The 16,222-nt window shown below is 44.3% G+C and overlaps 1 protein-coding gene across 5 annotated transcripts in view; it reads left to right on the top strand.

Annotated features, from left to right (window-relative positions):
- Nucleotides 1-16,222, top strand: part of LOC311246682 (protein 4.1-like) — an 82,716-nt gene that overhangs the window by 24,645 nt on the left and 41,849 nt on the right. For all 5 annotated transcript variants that reach the window (XM_084336883.1, XM_084336882.1, XM_084336886.1 and 2 more), the window contains exons 2-7: nucleotides 5,712-7,183; nucleotides 9,960-10,247; nucleotides 10,359-10,463; nucleotides 10,596-10,714; nucleotides 12,736-12,954; nucleotides 15,696-15,783. In XM_084336883.1, coding sequence (XP_084193009.1) covers nucleotides 5,712-7,183; nucleotides 9,960-10,247; nucleotides 10,359-10,463; nucleotides 10,596-10,714; nucleotides 12,736-12,954; nucleotides 15,696-15,783 — 2,291 coding nt within the window. The remainder of the gene's footprint in view (nucleotides 1-5,711; nucleotides 7,184-9,959; nucleotides 10,248-10,358; nucleotides 10,464-10,595; nucleotides 10,715-12,735; nucleotides 12,955-15,695; nucleotides 15,784-16,222) is intronic.

Raw genomic sequence — 16,222 nt, 5'->3', positions numbered from 1 at the left:
AGCCCGGCTCAGCTGGCCCCAAGCAGAGATGTTAGATGGGAAACACAAAATGGAGCAGGCAGCAGACACGAGCTCAGCTGGTCCATTAGGGGCACGTCTGTTTCCTGACAATCAGAATTGAGATGACGGGGCATTAAAATACCCAGAGGAGCCTGTGAGCGCTCATGCGTGCCTGTGTGTGTGTGTGTGTGTGTGTGTGTGTGTGTGTGTATGCGTATGTATGTATGGTGACCTAGGGAACAGGCCTGTGGGGGGTAGTGTGGGGGGAAGGGTAGGCAGATTAGTTATAGTGTGCAGCACAGTTATTGGTCACTGGACACAAACAATGGGAGGGCTAAAGAGGATTTGGTCTCCGTGCCCCCGCTCCCCCTCCTCCCCGCTGTCCTATAGTGCTTGAGGGAAGTGTATATAGAGGAGCAGGCCACACCCTTTCGGGCACTGACAGCCCTGGTACATCTGGAAGACCGGCCTGCCTGCCTACCACCCTGTCTGGCTTCTCCCCTCCCCCACCCCGGGCAGACGTGACGAGACGTGAACTACATAATGGAGGAGACAGAAGCGGGAGCCACGTCAGCCGCCAATCGAGACCTAGAGACCGCGGGTTAGGCTTGTAGACAGTTGTACCGTTCACATTTGAACCGATATCGGGATTCGGTACCAGTTCCTGGAATTCAATATCCGTACCCAACGGTACCTTTTTTTGGGTACTTAACTCTCTGTAATAACAACATTTTTATTTATTTAGAACATTTTGTTATTTATTGTTGTAACACACCACACACAAGATTATCTGGTCATCCTCAGTTAATATTATCAAACTTCTCTGACCTCGTCTGGTCTTTCCAAAGACCCAAGAGATGGGACAGTAATATATATATATATATATAGTGGAAAAGGCTCCCTCTTGTCTACTCTAAACATGTAAAGGTATCCAAATTTGGTACAGATTGATCTAGCGTTGATTGGTACTCGGAAGTTGGTACCCATAAAAGTACAGAACCCAACCCTACCGCAGGTAGACGTGATGGCCATATCCCTCTCGCAGAGACGCTGCACAGGCTACTTTACACAGAGTTGGGAGCGATGCAGAGTGTTTGCATAATACCCATTACCCTCAGTATATTTCAGTCAGTCGTGTGATTCAGCCTATTTCTGAGCTGGATATGCCACATCCCTCATTACCACGGCCACGTTAATGAACTGGTGGCTCATTAAAACTGAAGGCCTATTGACTGCACCACATTTTTGGATAATAAGCAATTAAGCGAGCAACACACTTGCACTGTCTTGTCGTACATCGGTAACAGTGCTATTATTATCCTGCTGAAACTATAGCCAGGCAGACGCATTGAACCCAGGTGAAATGTTTTCGAGCGGCATAAACGTGCGTGTGGAATGTCCGGACCGATGCACCCGCTATATGTTATCTTTAGTATATGAAATGGTTTGCCGACTCTTATGGACCTGGGAAGCGCCTGGATTGGCAAAGGACGATCCTGGCTGTGCCAATAGGCGGCAGACACATAGAGCAGAATACTGTACTTCCTTTGTGTCAGTGAGTTTTAATGAGCCTGTGATAAAATCACTGTTGTGAGTGCGCTTGCCTGCGGAGGTCCACCCAGACACAAACTCAAGTCTCCCAACAAGAGAAGCCATTGTGTGGTTGAATGGGATGCACCCTCATAACTCCTGCTGTGCATACGTGTTAGCATTATAATCCGTCGGTGGCAGTTGGCTTAATTTTTTATGGAATTCATCTTGTTTTTATTTATTTCACCAAATGTTTTATGGAATTCATCTCGTTTGAGTTATTCCACCGAGAGTGGGCCACTAACAATAACTTGAATGATGAATGGTGTGTATACCATGAAGTTCTTTTTTGCACACTACAATCGGCCACTTATTTACTATATACCACATACATTTAGGGCAATTAGAAAAATAAGATGAGATATTTCTTTATTGATCCCCCTGGGGAAATTCAGGCATCATAGCAGCATGGGGGCGGGTACAGGTATGGGCAGGGTAACAGTAGAAATCATAATCAAATCAAATTTGATTTGATTTGAACAGTAGCAAGACATAAATATATAAATGATGTCTGAATATAAAAATATGAGAAAATAATTTAAAAAAATAAATGGTATAAACAAGGTGCAGTATACACAAGGTACTCTAACTGGCATGATACCTTCATACGTTGTAGTCTGTGCATGGTTTTGGTGGTTAAGTGGTCAGACATTCTAATAGTTCTCGAGTCAGGAAGCTAAACGGGAAGTCCTTCATGATTTGTTACTATATTTACATTGATAACGAGAACAATGTAGGCCTATGCTCACAGTTATGACAATATATTGAATATTTTTGTTTACTGGACGAACTCTGGACTATGGCCTTCAAACAGAACGAATGATAAATGTTCTGAAAATCTGAGCGACGGCCATATTCAGGGACTACTGTATCACCGCGGTGACCTCTGTAGCTACTGCACAGCTGGACTCGGTCACGTGTTGTGGAACAGGCAGGGCTTCCAGGCTCAGCGCAGTCTAGATATCGAGTTAGCATCATAAACAGGAAGCATTAACATTGACTTGACCTGCGCCAGCAGCACTGCAGGTGTTCAATCAATGGTCACAGTTGCTGTGGAGGCTTTTGAACAAACATTAGCTGAATTGTACCAAACTAGTCTCATTAGATTAGATTTAAATGTATTGTTGTCATCATACAGCAGTTAGTACAAAGAAAGGTAGTTTGGCAGAGTGCAAAATGTACTGTAAATAGTGAAGTGCAGTAGTAATATACAATGTTGTACAGGTGATTTAAAATGGGTAAAATTAGTATAGTGCTAATCAGATGTGTACATGTGTACAGAGTTGTAGTGTTAATATGTACAGTCTTTGATTGATTGATTTTATTTAGGCCTAACAAAAATAATGGTTGGTTTCAGGTTGCCGACCGACCCTGCCGATTTAGGTGCGACCCAATATATTTTATGAGTTTAAAAAAAAAATTATATATTAAAAAAAAAAAATCATTTTTTTTTTTTTTTTTTTTTTTTAGAATAAAGTTTCATAGAAATCTTAGTCAAACATTTAGTATTATGGATATTAAACATGCTGGCAGAGTACATGCATCCATGTTGTTGTGAACATTTTAACCCTTTCACTGCCACACGACAGCCGGTTAACCCTTTCACTGTGACAATACAGAAGGTTAGCGGAGCTAATGATGCTAATGATGGAGCATCGCCGTCGGTTGTGTGATAGTAAAGGGCTAACCTTCTGTCGTGTGGCAGTGAAAGGGTTAATTAAATAAAGAAATTCCCTATCCATAGTCGCCGTGGGAAAGAATAAAAAAGAAAAAAAAAAAAAAAAAAAAATTCCCTACCTACCCATGGCCAAACTGACAACCAACCTGAAACCAACTATTATTTTTGTTAGGCCCTATGGATCCAAAGACACAACAAATCCAAGGGATGACATGCAAAAGTGACAACACTCATTTCCAGCAGGGTCCCCGATGTTCTGACCAAAGGACATAATACACAAATAACATATAAAACATCAACACATAAAGCAAAAGTCCAATACAACAAATCCATATTCTACATCTAAAAACAAGTCAATAACATCCTGAGTCCTGACGAAATACCATAAAATAGATCCTGACAGTTTTATCCTGAGTGGAAGGCTGTTCCACATTGAGATACCGGTGTAGAAAAATAAGCTCTGAGCCATAGACTTGACCCGCGGCACCTTACAAGAGCGAACACTGGCCCGGCCGCGTGAACACTTTAGGCAACCAACATGCGCTTCCGCGTTGCTCTGAATTGCTCTGATTGGCCGAGCGCGCGCATGAGCCGAGACGCGCTCCTCAGAGGCAGGAATACTAAGCTCCCCCTTAAGCTCCAGGAGAGAGGAGAGAGGCTGAAAACCCGCAGTTCTTGCCCGACTGATGGGAGCCGAATCCCGGATCCGATTTTTCTGATGAATACCCCCAAAACATGGAGGTCCCGAACGCATGGAAGTATTGATTGCGCCGTAACGAATCATTAAAAAAATATACCGTTAACTGGAATATGTTGTGCCTTTACACATATGTTGGATTATGTAATTGGTTTGTCATGACAAACTAATAAAAAATCGCGATTTACCCGGTGGCTACAACAACACACAGTGACTTGCAAACCGCAGTCACGTAAGGGGCTAGTAGTCACTGTGTGTTGTTGTAGCCATGCCACCGGGTAAATGGCGATTTTTTATTAGTTTGTCATGACAAACCAATTGAACTGCGGGTTTTCAGCCTCTCTCCTCTCTCCTGGAGCTTAAGGGGGAGCCGCGCTCGGCCAATCAGAGAAACGCGGAAGGCGCTCGGCCAATCAGAGAAACGCGGAAGCGCATGTTTGTTGCCTAAAGTGTTCACGCGGCCCGGCCTGGTATTGTGTCCATGCTGCATATGGACCATATTGATCTGATACTTCAGATAGCTTGGGGCTGTACCATTTACTATGTTGAACATGTGCTTCAGTTTAGGGATGCACCAATCCGACTTTTTCAGTCCCGATACGATACCTGGGTTTGGGTATCGGCCAATACCAATAAAAAATGTAATCCACGTTTTTTATATTTTTTTATATTAAAATATATTTTGTTTTTAAGAATTGTAAAGGATCACAAGTGTGTTTTTGATTTGTTGTAAACAAAGACAGAAAATAAACTGTATGCCTCACTGTCACTGTGTGGAAGAGACTGGGATCATTGTTTTGTGCAAGGCAACATCAGGCTTCATAAAACATTACTTTCCTAACTTAGTGAAACTAAATGTAACAAATGAACACATAGATATAAATGTACTGAATGGTTATTTCTTATTTTATTTATTATAAAAAAAAAAATCCAATATATATTTTTTTTCTTTCCCGATACCCAATCCAGCTATTTTACTGATATCGGCGGCAATATCGGATCGGTGCATCCCTAGTTCAGTTTCATCTGTTCACCTGAGGTGCACTGGTAGCAGTCCCACCTTTATGAATTTGGCACTTCCTAGTTCCTACATGATACAAAGACACTATGGTAGTAAGTCATACTGGCCAGCAGGGTAATTAGTAAGAGTAGGTAAGGGTACAGATATTAGGGGTGTAACGATTCGACCCCACAACGATTCGATTCGATACATTTTCGATCAGTTAATTCCCCCAAACATGTTGAATACACAAATGTGGCTGGGGGAACTGATTCACTCAGCATGAATGGACTATAGGTCAATAATAGGGGTGAAAAATATTTGACGATTAGTTTCGATTACGATTCTTCAGGCAACGATTCAATATTCATTTGACCACGATTCGATGCGATTCAACCTTAGGATGGATGCATTGGAAAATTATTATTAGCTATTAAGCTAGCTGATGTTGAGATTTTACAGATTTACAGTCAGATTTTCTACGTCCTGCTCATTTGACTCCCATTCATCCCAGCCACGACTTCAGTCCCATGTAGTAGAGGGAACACTTGCTCATGAACGCCAAAGCACTCCGGGATTCTCCTCCCCTTCCTAATAGCGCTTTGCCGCTTCCAGGACACGGCACGTTCCTAATCCAGTTTGTTGTATACTCTAAGAATAGCCACGCTGTGCACCTTCACATACTGTACAGCGCTGCCATGAACTTTCCATCCATCTCTTGACCCCACCTGTGTTCTCCTTCCCAGTGGCTGCCATGACAACAGAGGCGAGTGCGGTGAGCGAGGCGGACACTGAGGGCAAGCAGAAGGCCAGCGGAGCCGAGCCAGAGTCGGAGAACAAGCCGAAGCCAGAGGCGGACGCGGCGTCACCGTCGGAGGCGGCAGCAGCAGCGGAGCCTGAGGGGCAGCAGAGCGAGAAGACCCAGGACACCCAGGCGTCTGAGCCTGGCCCCATCGAAGGCACCGCCGCCTCTCCGGAGGAGGAGCAGCTGAAGCCTCGCACCCGGACCTCCGCCGGCAAGGGCCTCTCACGCCTCTTCTCCAACTTCCTCAAGCGCCGCTCCCAGTGCTCGGAGGGCGAGGGCTTCGAGGCGGAGAAGGCCGGCGAGGAGAAGGCCGGCAGGGAGGACGGAGCGGAGAAGGGCGACGAGGAGAAGCCGGAGGAGACGAAGGGCGAGGTGAAGGAGGCGAAGGCAGTGGAGGAAAAAGCGGAGGTGAAAGAGGTCCAGAAGCCCAAGGAGCAGGAGGAGAAAGGGGAGAGGAAAGAAGAGGAAAAGGTGGAGAAGAAGGGGGGTAAAAAGAAAAGGAAAGAGGGTAAGAAAAAAGCTGAGGAAAAGGGAGAGGACAAAGAGAAAAAGAAAGAGGAGGAAAACCTGAAGAAGAAAGAAGAGGAAAAGGAAGAGACAAAGAAAGAGAAGACAGAAGACTCCCTGGAAGAGAGGGACGAGGAGAAGGCAGAGGGGACGGAAGAAACGCCAAAAGAGGGGGAATCAGAGGAGAAGAAGAAAGAGGAGGACGGACAGGACAAAACGGCGGTAGTTGAGAAGGAGACCAAAGAAGAAGAGAAAGCCAACAAGAAGGAGGGCAAGAAGAAGGAGAAAGAGGAGAAGGTGAAGAAAAGAGAGGAGGAGAAGGCGAAGAGGAAAGCGGAGGAGGAGGAGAAGGCCAAGAAGAGGGAAGAGGAGAAAGCCAAGAAGAAGGAGGAAGAAAAGGCGAGGGAGGCGGAGAAGGCCAAGAGGAAAGAGGAGGAGAGGGAGAAGGAGGCCAAGAGGAAAGAGGAGGAGAGGGAGAAGGAGGCCAAGAGGAAAGAGGAGGAGAGGGAGAAGGAGGCCAAGAGGAAAGAGGAGGAGAGGGAGAAGGAGGCCAAGAGGAAAGAGGAGGAGAGGGAGAAGGAGGCCAAGAGGAAAGAGGAGGAGAGGGAGAAGGAGGCCAAGAAGAAAGAGGAGGAGAGGGAGAAGGAGGAGGCCAAGAAGAAAGAGGAGGAGAAGAAGAAGAGGGAGAAGGAAGAGAAGGCGGAGAAGAAGGAGATGAAGAAGGAGGAGGAGAAGGTGGTGAAGAGGGAGAAGGGGAACAAGAAGGGGAAGGAGGTGGTGAAAGGGGAGCAGGCGGCCGAGGAGCAGACGAAAGCCCCCATCGCAGCCCCAGAGCCGGAACTGAAGACGGAGCCCGAGATGGAGCAGGTCCCGGACCAGCAGTCCCTCAGCAGCGCCGAGGCCCAGGTGAGTGCGGGCCGCACGCGAGAGGTCAATTGTACTCGCCTTTCACACCGTCTTGTTTTTAGCGTGGTTGAATTGAACCCCGGTCACCCCCCTATATGTAACGTATAATAATGTGTATACAAGACTAGGCTATGTAGCATCGGCATTGTCAATACCTGGAGCTCTCATTCTAACCATTTCCTCCTGCACCCACACACCCCTTACCTTAAACCGGGTTTGTACCCCTCATCTCCCCACCTGAGAGACCTGGTCTTGGTCCACTTCCAAGTGGACCCTGTTTGTTTGACATGAGAATGCAATAGGAACCTGGACAGGAAAATAGCCAATAAATCACACGTTTAACAAAGCTGATTAACCAGTTTAACAAAGCCGATCAACCAGTTTTTGTTGCTATTCTCCGGTGTTTCTCTTAAGCGTGTTAATATTTGCATCCAGATCACCAGTTTTCATCTCCATTTTCTTTTAAACAGCCAAATGTATTAAGAGGCGTTGAACGAGGCGAGAGTTTAAAAGAGGCGAGAGTTTGAACGAGGCGAGAGTTTAAAAGAGGCGAGAGTTTGAACAAGGCGAGAGTTTAAAAGAGGCGAGAGTTTAAAAGAGGCGAGAGTTTGAACGAGGCGAGAGTTTAAAAGAGGCGAGAGTTTAAAAGAGGCGAGAGTTTGAACGAGGCGAGAGTTTAAAAGAGGCGAGAGTTTGAACGAGGCGAGAGTTTGAACGAGGCGAGAGTTTAAAAGAGGCGAGAGTTTGAACGAGGCGAGAGTTTGAACGAGGCGAGAGTTTAAAAGAGGCGAGAGTTTGAACGAGGCGAGAGTTTGAACGAGGCGAGAGTTTGAACGAGGCGAGAGTTTAAAAGAGGCGAGAGTTTGAACGAGGCGAGAGTTTGAACGAGGCTAGAGTTTGAACGAGGCGAGAGTTTAAAAGAGGCGAGAGTTTGAACGAGGCGAAAGAAGAACATTCTCAGGCCGTCGACGCACTGGTGGCGGGGCGGCCCTGACACGCAGGGAAACAGCAGATTCCCACTGCGGACAGGATTGTACTAGAGCAGGGGTCAGCAACCTTTTTGATACAAAGTGCCATTTGTTAACCAGTGTGCCATATCAACATTAACACTTTGACTGCCATGAAACGTCTTTTCACGTCATTGCTGGCCATGCTCAAGTTGCCGGGGGACGCTGTACAGCGTCCTTATATCAATATTTCAAAAATCTGCGATCGGATTCATAATGCCCCTCCGCTGGCCTGAGATCCACCAGCAGGACCCACTGAGCTCTCTGGCGGTTCAGGAGCGCCATCTGGTGGCCGATCGGCGCAATCGCCAAACAGGATGTTGAATAGAGGTTGTCCTAGACGACCGTAGTACTTCCGGCGCTCGCTATAGGTCCCGCGACTCTGGCTCGTCACACTACACAGTGATCGATTGCCAATAACTCGATAAACAACATGATTTGGACGTATATACCATTATACAAGCTGGAGATGGACCGGGTAAATTTACATCCCATAATGATAAGATTTCAACTCGACGATGATCGCCCAACGGCGCGCGGAGACTGGGGTGAGTTTCAGCGTGTAACGTTACCGTCTTCGATACTAACTGCTATTATCAACATTTGACCCACATTAGATGATTGGTATAACGCTGCCCACGGAATTATAAACGCCCCCTAGCCCATCCGGTCAACATCAGATGACGTGTAGTAACTTCTAGAAGTACGTCTAGTTGGAATTTTTTATATCGCGCTGATTGCCATAAAACTGTATTGCATCATCAATATAATGCATTTGGGGCTATAGATCACGTTCTGGAGAAAGCTGCAGAAAGAGATGAAAACATACTTATACATTAGACCATACTTTACTATGAATATGTGAATGAAAAAGTTTAACGTTGCTACACAATGAACAATACATATAGGACTTTGAATGGGCCCTAATAATGGCAATGTAGCAATAGAATTTAAAAAGTTATAGCCATGCAAAGAAGGGGTACTTCTCCATAGACAAATAGAGCCGGCAACCTATGGTATATCATTAATTTAACCCAAGGCAACCAAAGTGTTAAGGTTAACATTAAGTTTAATTATGACACCACATCCATTCCATTCCATCCATATAGGCAACGTGCATAGTAATAGTTTTAATAACCATTATCCTCTCATAATTATATAAGAGCGCTATACAAGAATGCTGCCGTCTTTATGAGATGCTTGCTTGCCATACCTGGACACATTCAGCCTTGTCTGCATCACCCTTTAAAGTTGTCTCACGTTTGGTCTCAAAAAGTGTAACACTCAATGTTCGGCAAACAACAACAGACTGACCCTTCTGATTGGCTCTGACCCCGAAATAGCCTTGATATATATCAGTCAACCTACCATAAATAACAGGCTGTGCAACTGCCAATGGCTGTGAAAGAGGTAACTCGGCATGGGGATGAGAGGACACTTCAACATCTCCAAAAAGGTTCCTCTCTTACACACTTGCTAGCGTGCCATTGGTTAAGATACCGCGTGCCAATGGTGGCACTCGTGCCTAAGGTTGCTCGCCCCTGTACTAGAGAGGAACACCGGGCTCGGATCAGCTTCGCTCTAAGTTTCAGCTCCCATGTTTTTTTTCTCTCTCGTCATGAATCTTTCATTTTGTGGGCTGCTTGCTCAGCGAAACCCGCCACACTAGAGGTCTGAAAGCATCCTAAGATCGAGCTGTAGAAAGAACATATTTTTCATACTGTATATATTTTCATTTACATTCCAACCGTTTGTGTTAATTCACTTAGCCGGCCCAGGCTGAGCACCGGGAAGAAGCCGAAATACAGGAGGACCCCGAGGTGGAGGGCGGGCAGCGAGAGGAGGAGGAGGAGGACATGGTGCAAACGGAGGAGGAGCCGGTGGTGGCGGCACAGGAGGAGGACGGATCCAAAGGGGGGGAGGCGGAGGGGGAGGAGACGAAACAAGAGAAGAAGACGGAGAAGAAAGCGGAAGAGGCCAAGCCTTCTAAACGACAGAAGACCATGCAGTGCAAAGTCACCTTATTGGACAGCACTCAGTTCGAGTGTGAGCTTGACGTGAGACACTTCCCACTTCTATTCTCTGGCGTTCCGTTTCCATGCTATTCTCTTCTGTAATGTTTATGATCGGTCATGAGTGCTGAACAAAGCCCCCTCTGTCCTGTGTAGAAACACGCGAAATGCCAGGAGCTCCTCACGAAGGTGTGTGACCATCTCAACCTGATGGAGAAAGATTACTTTGGCCTGGCCAACTGGGAAACTCCCACCAGTAAGGTAAGCCGACTAGACTCCTCCTATCCAAATTCAACAATTTGACAATTTTTTGTTTTTACCACACTAAGCCAAACGGTAGTCGGTTTGTAATAGGCAAATTTCCTTTTTGCTGTCCCCGTTTGTTTTCCTCAGACATGGATGGATCCCGCCAAAGAGATCCGAAAACAGGTTCCAGGTGCTACCTATGAGTTTACATTCAGCGCAAAGTTCTACCCTCCTGATCCAGCTCAGCTTACAGAAGACCTAACCAGGTTCGTTTTGGATTTTAATCCTAGTTTATATTTAGAGGACCACACCAGTCTAATTTTTGACGTGCGGAGCTTCTAGTAGAGTGTTGGTGAAAGTTAAAGAACTCAGTGGTTTTCAGAAGGCTGAGTTACATTATGCCTAGCGACTTTAAAACAACTTTCAAGTCTCATGGAGTATCATGTACCCCTTTTCAACACCAATGGCAGTGTGAATGGCATTTAATAAGTTAGGCTGATCTCAGCTAAAACACACCGTACACACCTACGGACACAAAGCTTGTTAAAGAAAAATCTGCTGCAATGGCGAGAAGCCATAATTAGACTGGTCTGATACAAAAAATGAAAACTGAAAGAGACATTTATAAAACCAGTAACAGAGAAGGATGCCAGTTGTCGTTTACGCATCAAGCACACATCAGCAGAGATGATCGGAGTTATACATTTTCTATACATCATGAATATGTGGGAAATCTGTGGTTTAAAATCATTCAGAGGTACAAGGCACTTCCAACCTCAGCTCCCTTTGCAGGCTGTTCTGTATATGAGGGTCATGTTGGCTGAACCCCACTTCAGCTTATTTTTAGGCCTGTCAGTTTACCGCGTTAATTAGATTAATTAATTACATAACAAATTATTGCGTTATGAAAAGTAACGCAAAATTAATTACACATTTGTATTTTTTTTTTTATTTTTTTTAATATTTTTTTTTTTTATCTCATTCATTCCATAAGAACGTAGAATACACATTTACAGACTTTTTTTTTTATACGGTCCATTTGCATGTTCTTGGTATCTGATTCTAGGGACATCTATGGATCTTAGGGAATGTATTCCCAGTGTCCGAAATACTGTGTCTGTTACTAGGCTTGAGTAAATTGTAATGAACCAAATGAGAATATCAATAATTTTTTTTTTTATCTTTGACTGTGAATAACACTATGCTCAAATTGACCAGACCTGAAAAAGCTAAGCAAATTAATAGGTGGAAGATGATTAAACAGAAGGTTTTGTAGATACAGTACTGAATTCTGCCATCCGGACACATGCAATTTGAAATATGATTATAGAATATAGAATATCAGGCATAAAATGGTTATGCGATTAAAATGCCATTAATTAGATTAATTAATTACAAATCCTGTAATTAATTAGATACATTTTTTGTATCGCCTGACAGCACTACTTATTTCGTGTTAATGTGAGGCGCGTTTAAGAACCGACCTGTCTTGCGACCAGAATGTAAGAAGTGAAATGAGAGATGGTGGTCATTTCTGTGGTAGTGCTGCACGATTAACCCAAACACAGTTGCAATCGCGATGTCGGCCTGTGCAATTATAGAACTGCAAAAAAGGCTGCGATTTAATTAAATAACTAAATATGTGTGTGTGTGTGTGTGTGTGTGTGTATGCTGAATGCATGCGAGTGAAAGCCCACAACTTCTCAAAACAAATCCAATCTGTTAAAGAGCCGTATATACAGTATGTGTATACAGCCCTAGTATATAGAGTCTTGTATATACATTTCTTGGCAGTGTATTTCTCTTTTAAGAGGAGTCAATTCTTCTCATAGAGCACAGTGATGTGTGTGTGTGAAATCTGTCTCCACTAATACAACTCAAAAGAGTCATTGTGTCTGCGGTCACAGCTGACGTTCCTACTGTCGTTTACATAATGTACATCATCGCTGTCGAAGAACCAATATTATGTTATCAAATCAAATCAAATAAAAAATGTATTTCTAAAGCCCCAAATCACAAGGTAATGCCCCCAATGGGCCGTACAAGTCTTCTTTAAACAAGTCAAGAAGAAACATCACAATAAATCAAGAACAAAAATCCACCATAAAATCCAAATATGCGACACTCCCAGACATTCCCCAGTGAAGATGAGGGAAGAACTCACTAAAAACCTAGCAATAGGAGAGAAGCACCACAGGCCAGGAGAGAAACCTCAGACGGGCCGTTCAAAGGGGGATCCCCCAACATGGATGTCGGTGATGATGATATACGTTCCCCTCTCCTCCAGGTACTACCTGTGTCTCCAGCTGAGGAAGGACATCCTGAGTGGGATCCTCCCCTGCTCCTTCGTGACGCTGTCCCTGCTGGGGTCCTACACGGCCCAGTGTGAGCTGGGGGAGTACGACCCGGAGGTCCACGGGGCAGACTATGTCAAGGAGCTGAGCCTGGCCCCGGGACAGAGCAAAGAGCTGGAGGACAAGGTGATGGAGCTGCACCGCACATACAGGTAAGGACCCCCCCGGGAAGGCCGGCGATACAGTCCCCACGGGTCATTCTCCCATTCAGGCTTTGTAGGTGAATACAGGCTTAGTGGAAAAAGAAGAAGAAGGAGAGATGACTTTTTTGTCAATGTACACAAGGCAATGGAAATGTGTCTTTTTGCCTCCTAGTTACACATGCACACAGTCCTCATATCCCTCCTAGTTACACATGCACACAGTCCTCATATCCCTCCTAGTTACACGTACACACAGTCCTCCTATCCCTCATCCCTCATAGTTACACATACACACAGTCCTCATATTCCTCCTAGTTACAAGTATACACACCATCTTCAAATCCCTCCTAGTTACACATACACACAGTCCTCATATCCCTTTTAGTTACACATACACACAGTCCTCATATTCCTCCTAGTTACACATACACACAGTCCTCAAATCCCTCCTAGTTACACATACACACAGTCATCACATCTCTCCAAGTTACATACATACACACAGTCATCACATCTCTCCAAGTTACATACATACACACAGTCATCATATCCCTCCTAGTTGCACATACACACAGTCCTCATATTCCTCCAAGTTACATACATACACACAGTCCTCATATTCATCCTAGTTACACATACATACACACAATCATCATATCCCTCCAAGTTACATACATACACACAGTCCTCATATTCCTCCTAGTTACACATACACACAGTCCTCATATTCCTCCAAGTTACACATACACACAGTCCTCATATTCCTCCTAGTTACACACATACACACAGTCATCATATCCCTCCTAGTTACACATACACACAGTCCTCATATTCCTCCTAGTTACACATACACTCAGTCCTCATATCCCTCCTAGTTACACACATACACACAGTCCTCATATTCCTCCTAGTTACATATACACACAGTCCTCATATTCCTCCTAGTTACACACATACACACAGTCCTCATATTCCTCCTAGTTACACATACACACAGTCCTCATATCCCTCCTAGTTACACATACACACAGTCCTCATATCCCTCCTAGTTACACATACACACAGTCCTCATATCCCTCCTAGTTACATATACACACAGTCCTCATATCCCTCCTAGTTACATATACACACAGTCCTCATATCCCTCCTAGTTACACATACACTCAGTCCTCATATCCCTCCTAGTTACACATACACTCAGTCCTCATATCCCTCCTAGTTACATATACACACAGTCAGTCCTCATATCCCTCCTAGTTACACATACACTCAGTCCTCATATCCCTCCTAGTTACACATACACTCAGTCCTCATATCCCTCCTAGTTACACATACACTCAGTCCTCATATCCCTCCTAGTTACACACAGTCCTCATATTCCTCCTAGTTACACATACACTCAGTCCTCATATCCCTCCTAGTTACACATACACTCAGTCCTCATATCCCTCCTAGTTACACATACACTCAGTCCTCATATTCCTCCTAGTTACACATACACTCAGTCCTCATATCCCTCCTAGTTACACATACACTCAGTCCTCATATCCCTCCTAGTTACACATACACACACTCAGTCCTCATATCCCTCCTAGTTACACATACACTCAGTCCTCATATCCCTCCTAGTTACACATACACACAGTCCTCATATCATATCCCTCCTAGTTACACATACACTCAGTCATCATATCCCTCCTAGTTACACATACACTCAGTCCTCATATTCCTCCTAGTTACACATACACTCAGTCCTCATATCCCTCCTAGTTACACATACACTCAGTCCTCATATCCCTCCTAGTTACACATACACTCAGTCCTCATATCCCTCCTAGTTACACATACACTCAGTCCTCATATCCCTCCTAGTTACACATACACTCAGTCCTCATATCCCTCCTAGTTACACGTACACACAGTCCTCCTATCCCTCCTAGGTACACACACTCAGTTCCCCACACATGCATTTCATCAGAGAGGTCAGAGAGCAGGGTCGCTCCGCAGTGCAGCGCCTGTGGAGCAGTTTGGGGGTTCAGTGCCTTGCTCAAGGGCACTTAGGCAGAAATGGTGGGCACCGTAGATGTAATACCAGCCACCCTTCAGTGACCAGCTCACAGCTGGAATACACCCTCCTTTCGGTTACTGGCCAGTGGCCAGCCTGTTTACCTCGGGTGAAAGTGGCTCAGGAGCAAGACACTTGAGCAAGATACTTAACCCCTAATTGCTTCCGATGTGCAGGTTGGCACCTGGCATTGTTGCCTCTGCCATCGGTGTGTGAATGTGTGAGTGAATGGGTGAATGTAAGGAACAAAATTGTAAAGCGCTTTGGATAAAAGCACTATATAAATGCACCATTTAGGCCATCCTGCCTCCAGGATGATAAGTTGATGATAGTGATGATAAGTATTAAGCACGTAACAGATCATCTGCATTGTATGCACATTACATGAAACTGTTTGAATAGATTACGTATATCTATATCTGTACATATCCCTTACCTACTCTTACTTACATGCATCTGTTGATTAGCACTATTACTCAGTAGTACTAATTTATATATTTTATACCCAGTTTAATAGCCTGTACATTGTATATTACTATTGCACTTTACTGTTAAATTTGCACTCTGGTTGGATGCCAAACCTTTTTTCATTGTGCCTTACTTGTGCTGTATGATGACAATACGTTTGAATCCAATCTACTTGGGAACGCTCATCCACCTCCTCTCCCTGTCTGTCTATCACAAGGTCAATGAGTCCAGCTCAGGCAGATATGATGTTTCTGGAAAATGCCAAGAAGCTCTCTATGTATGGAGTGGATCTGCACCAAGCCAAGGTAGGGTTTTGTGTGAATTATGCAATTTACTGCATTTGGATTAATGCTATGTGTGGGTGGAAATTGTAAACTACTGTCAGAGAAGAGAGCACAGTCCTAGATCTGAAAGCCCCTTAGAAGAGTCCTCTGTTGACGGCGTTGTGCATTGATCTTCAAAATGAATTGCATGATTTGGTAACGGCAAGCTTAAATAATATCAGTAGCACCCAGATTTTAATTACAAAATTGATGTCAGCCTGTTTATGAAAATAATTCAAATCCATGACCTGAAACTGTAGCAAAGTCTGCCTCCTAGTGGCTATGTATTGTAAGAGCATAATATAAATTGTATGCTTACTGCTTTGTTGAGCCATGTATTTTACATATACAAATATAAACACAATAATAATTTATTATTACAATAATAATAATAATAATAATAATAATAATAGTTATTATT

This window comes from Notolepis coatsorum (assembly GCF_963971535.1).
Source record: "Notolepis coatsorum genome assembly, chromosome: 19".
Classification (NCBI taxonomy): domain Eukaryota; kingdom Metazoa; phylum Chordata; class Actinopteri; order Aulopiformes; family Paralepididae; genus Notolepis; species Notolepis coatsorum.
Note: the sequence above shows the minus strand (reverse complement) of the source record. Positions and strands in the feature narration are given on the sequence as shown.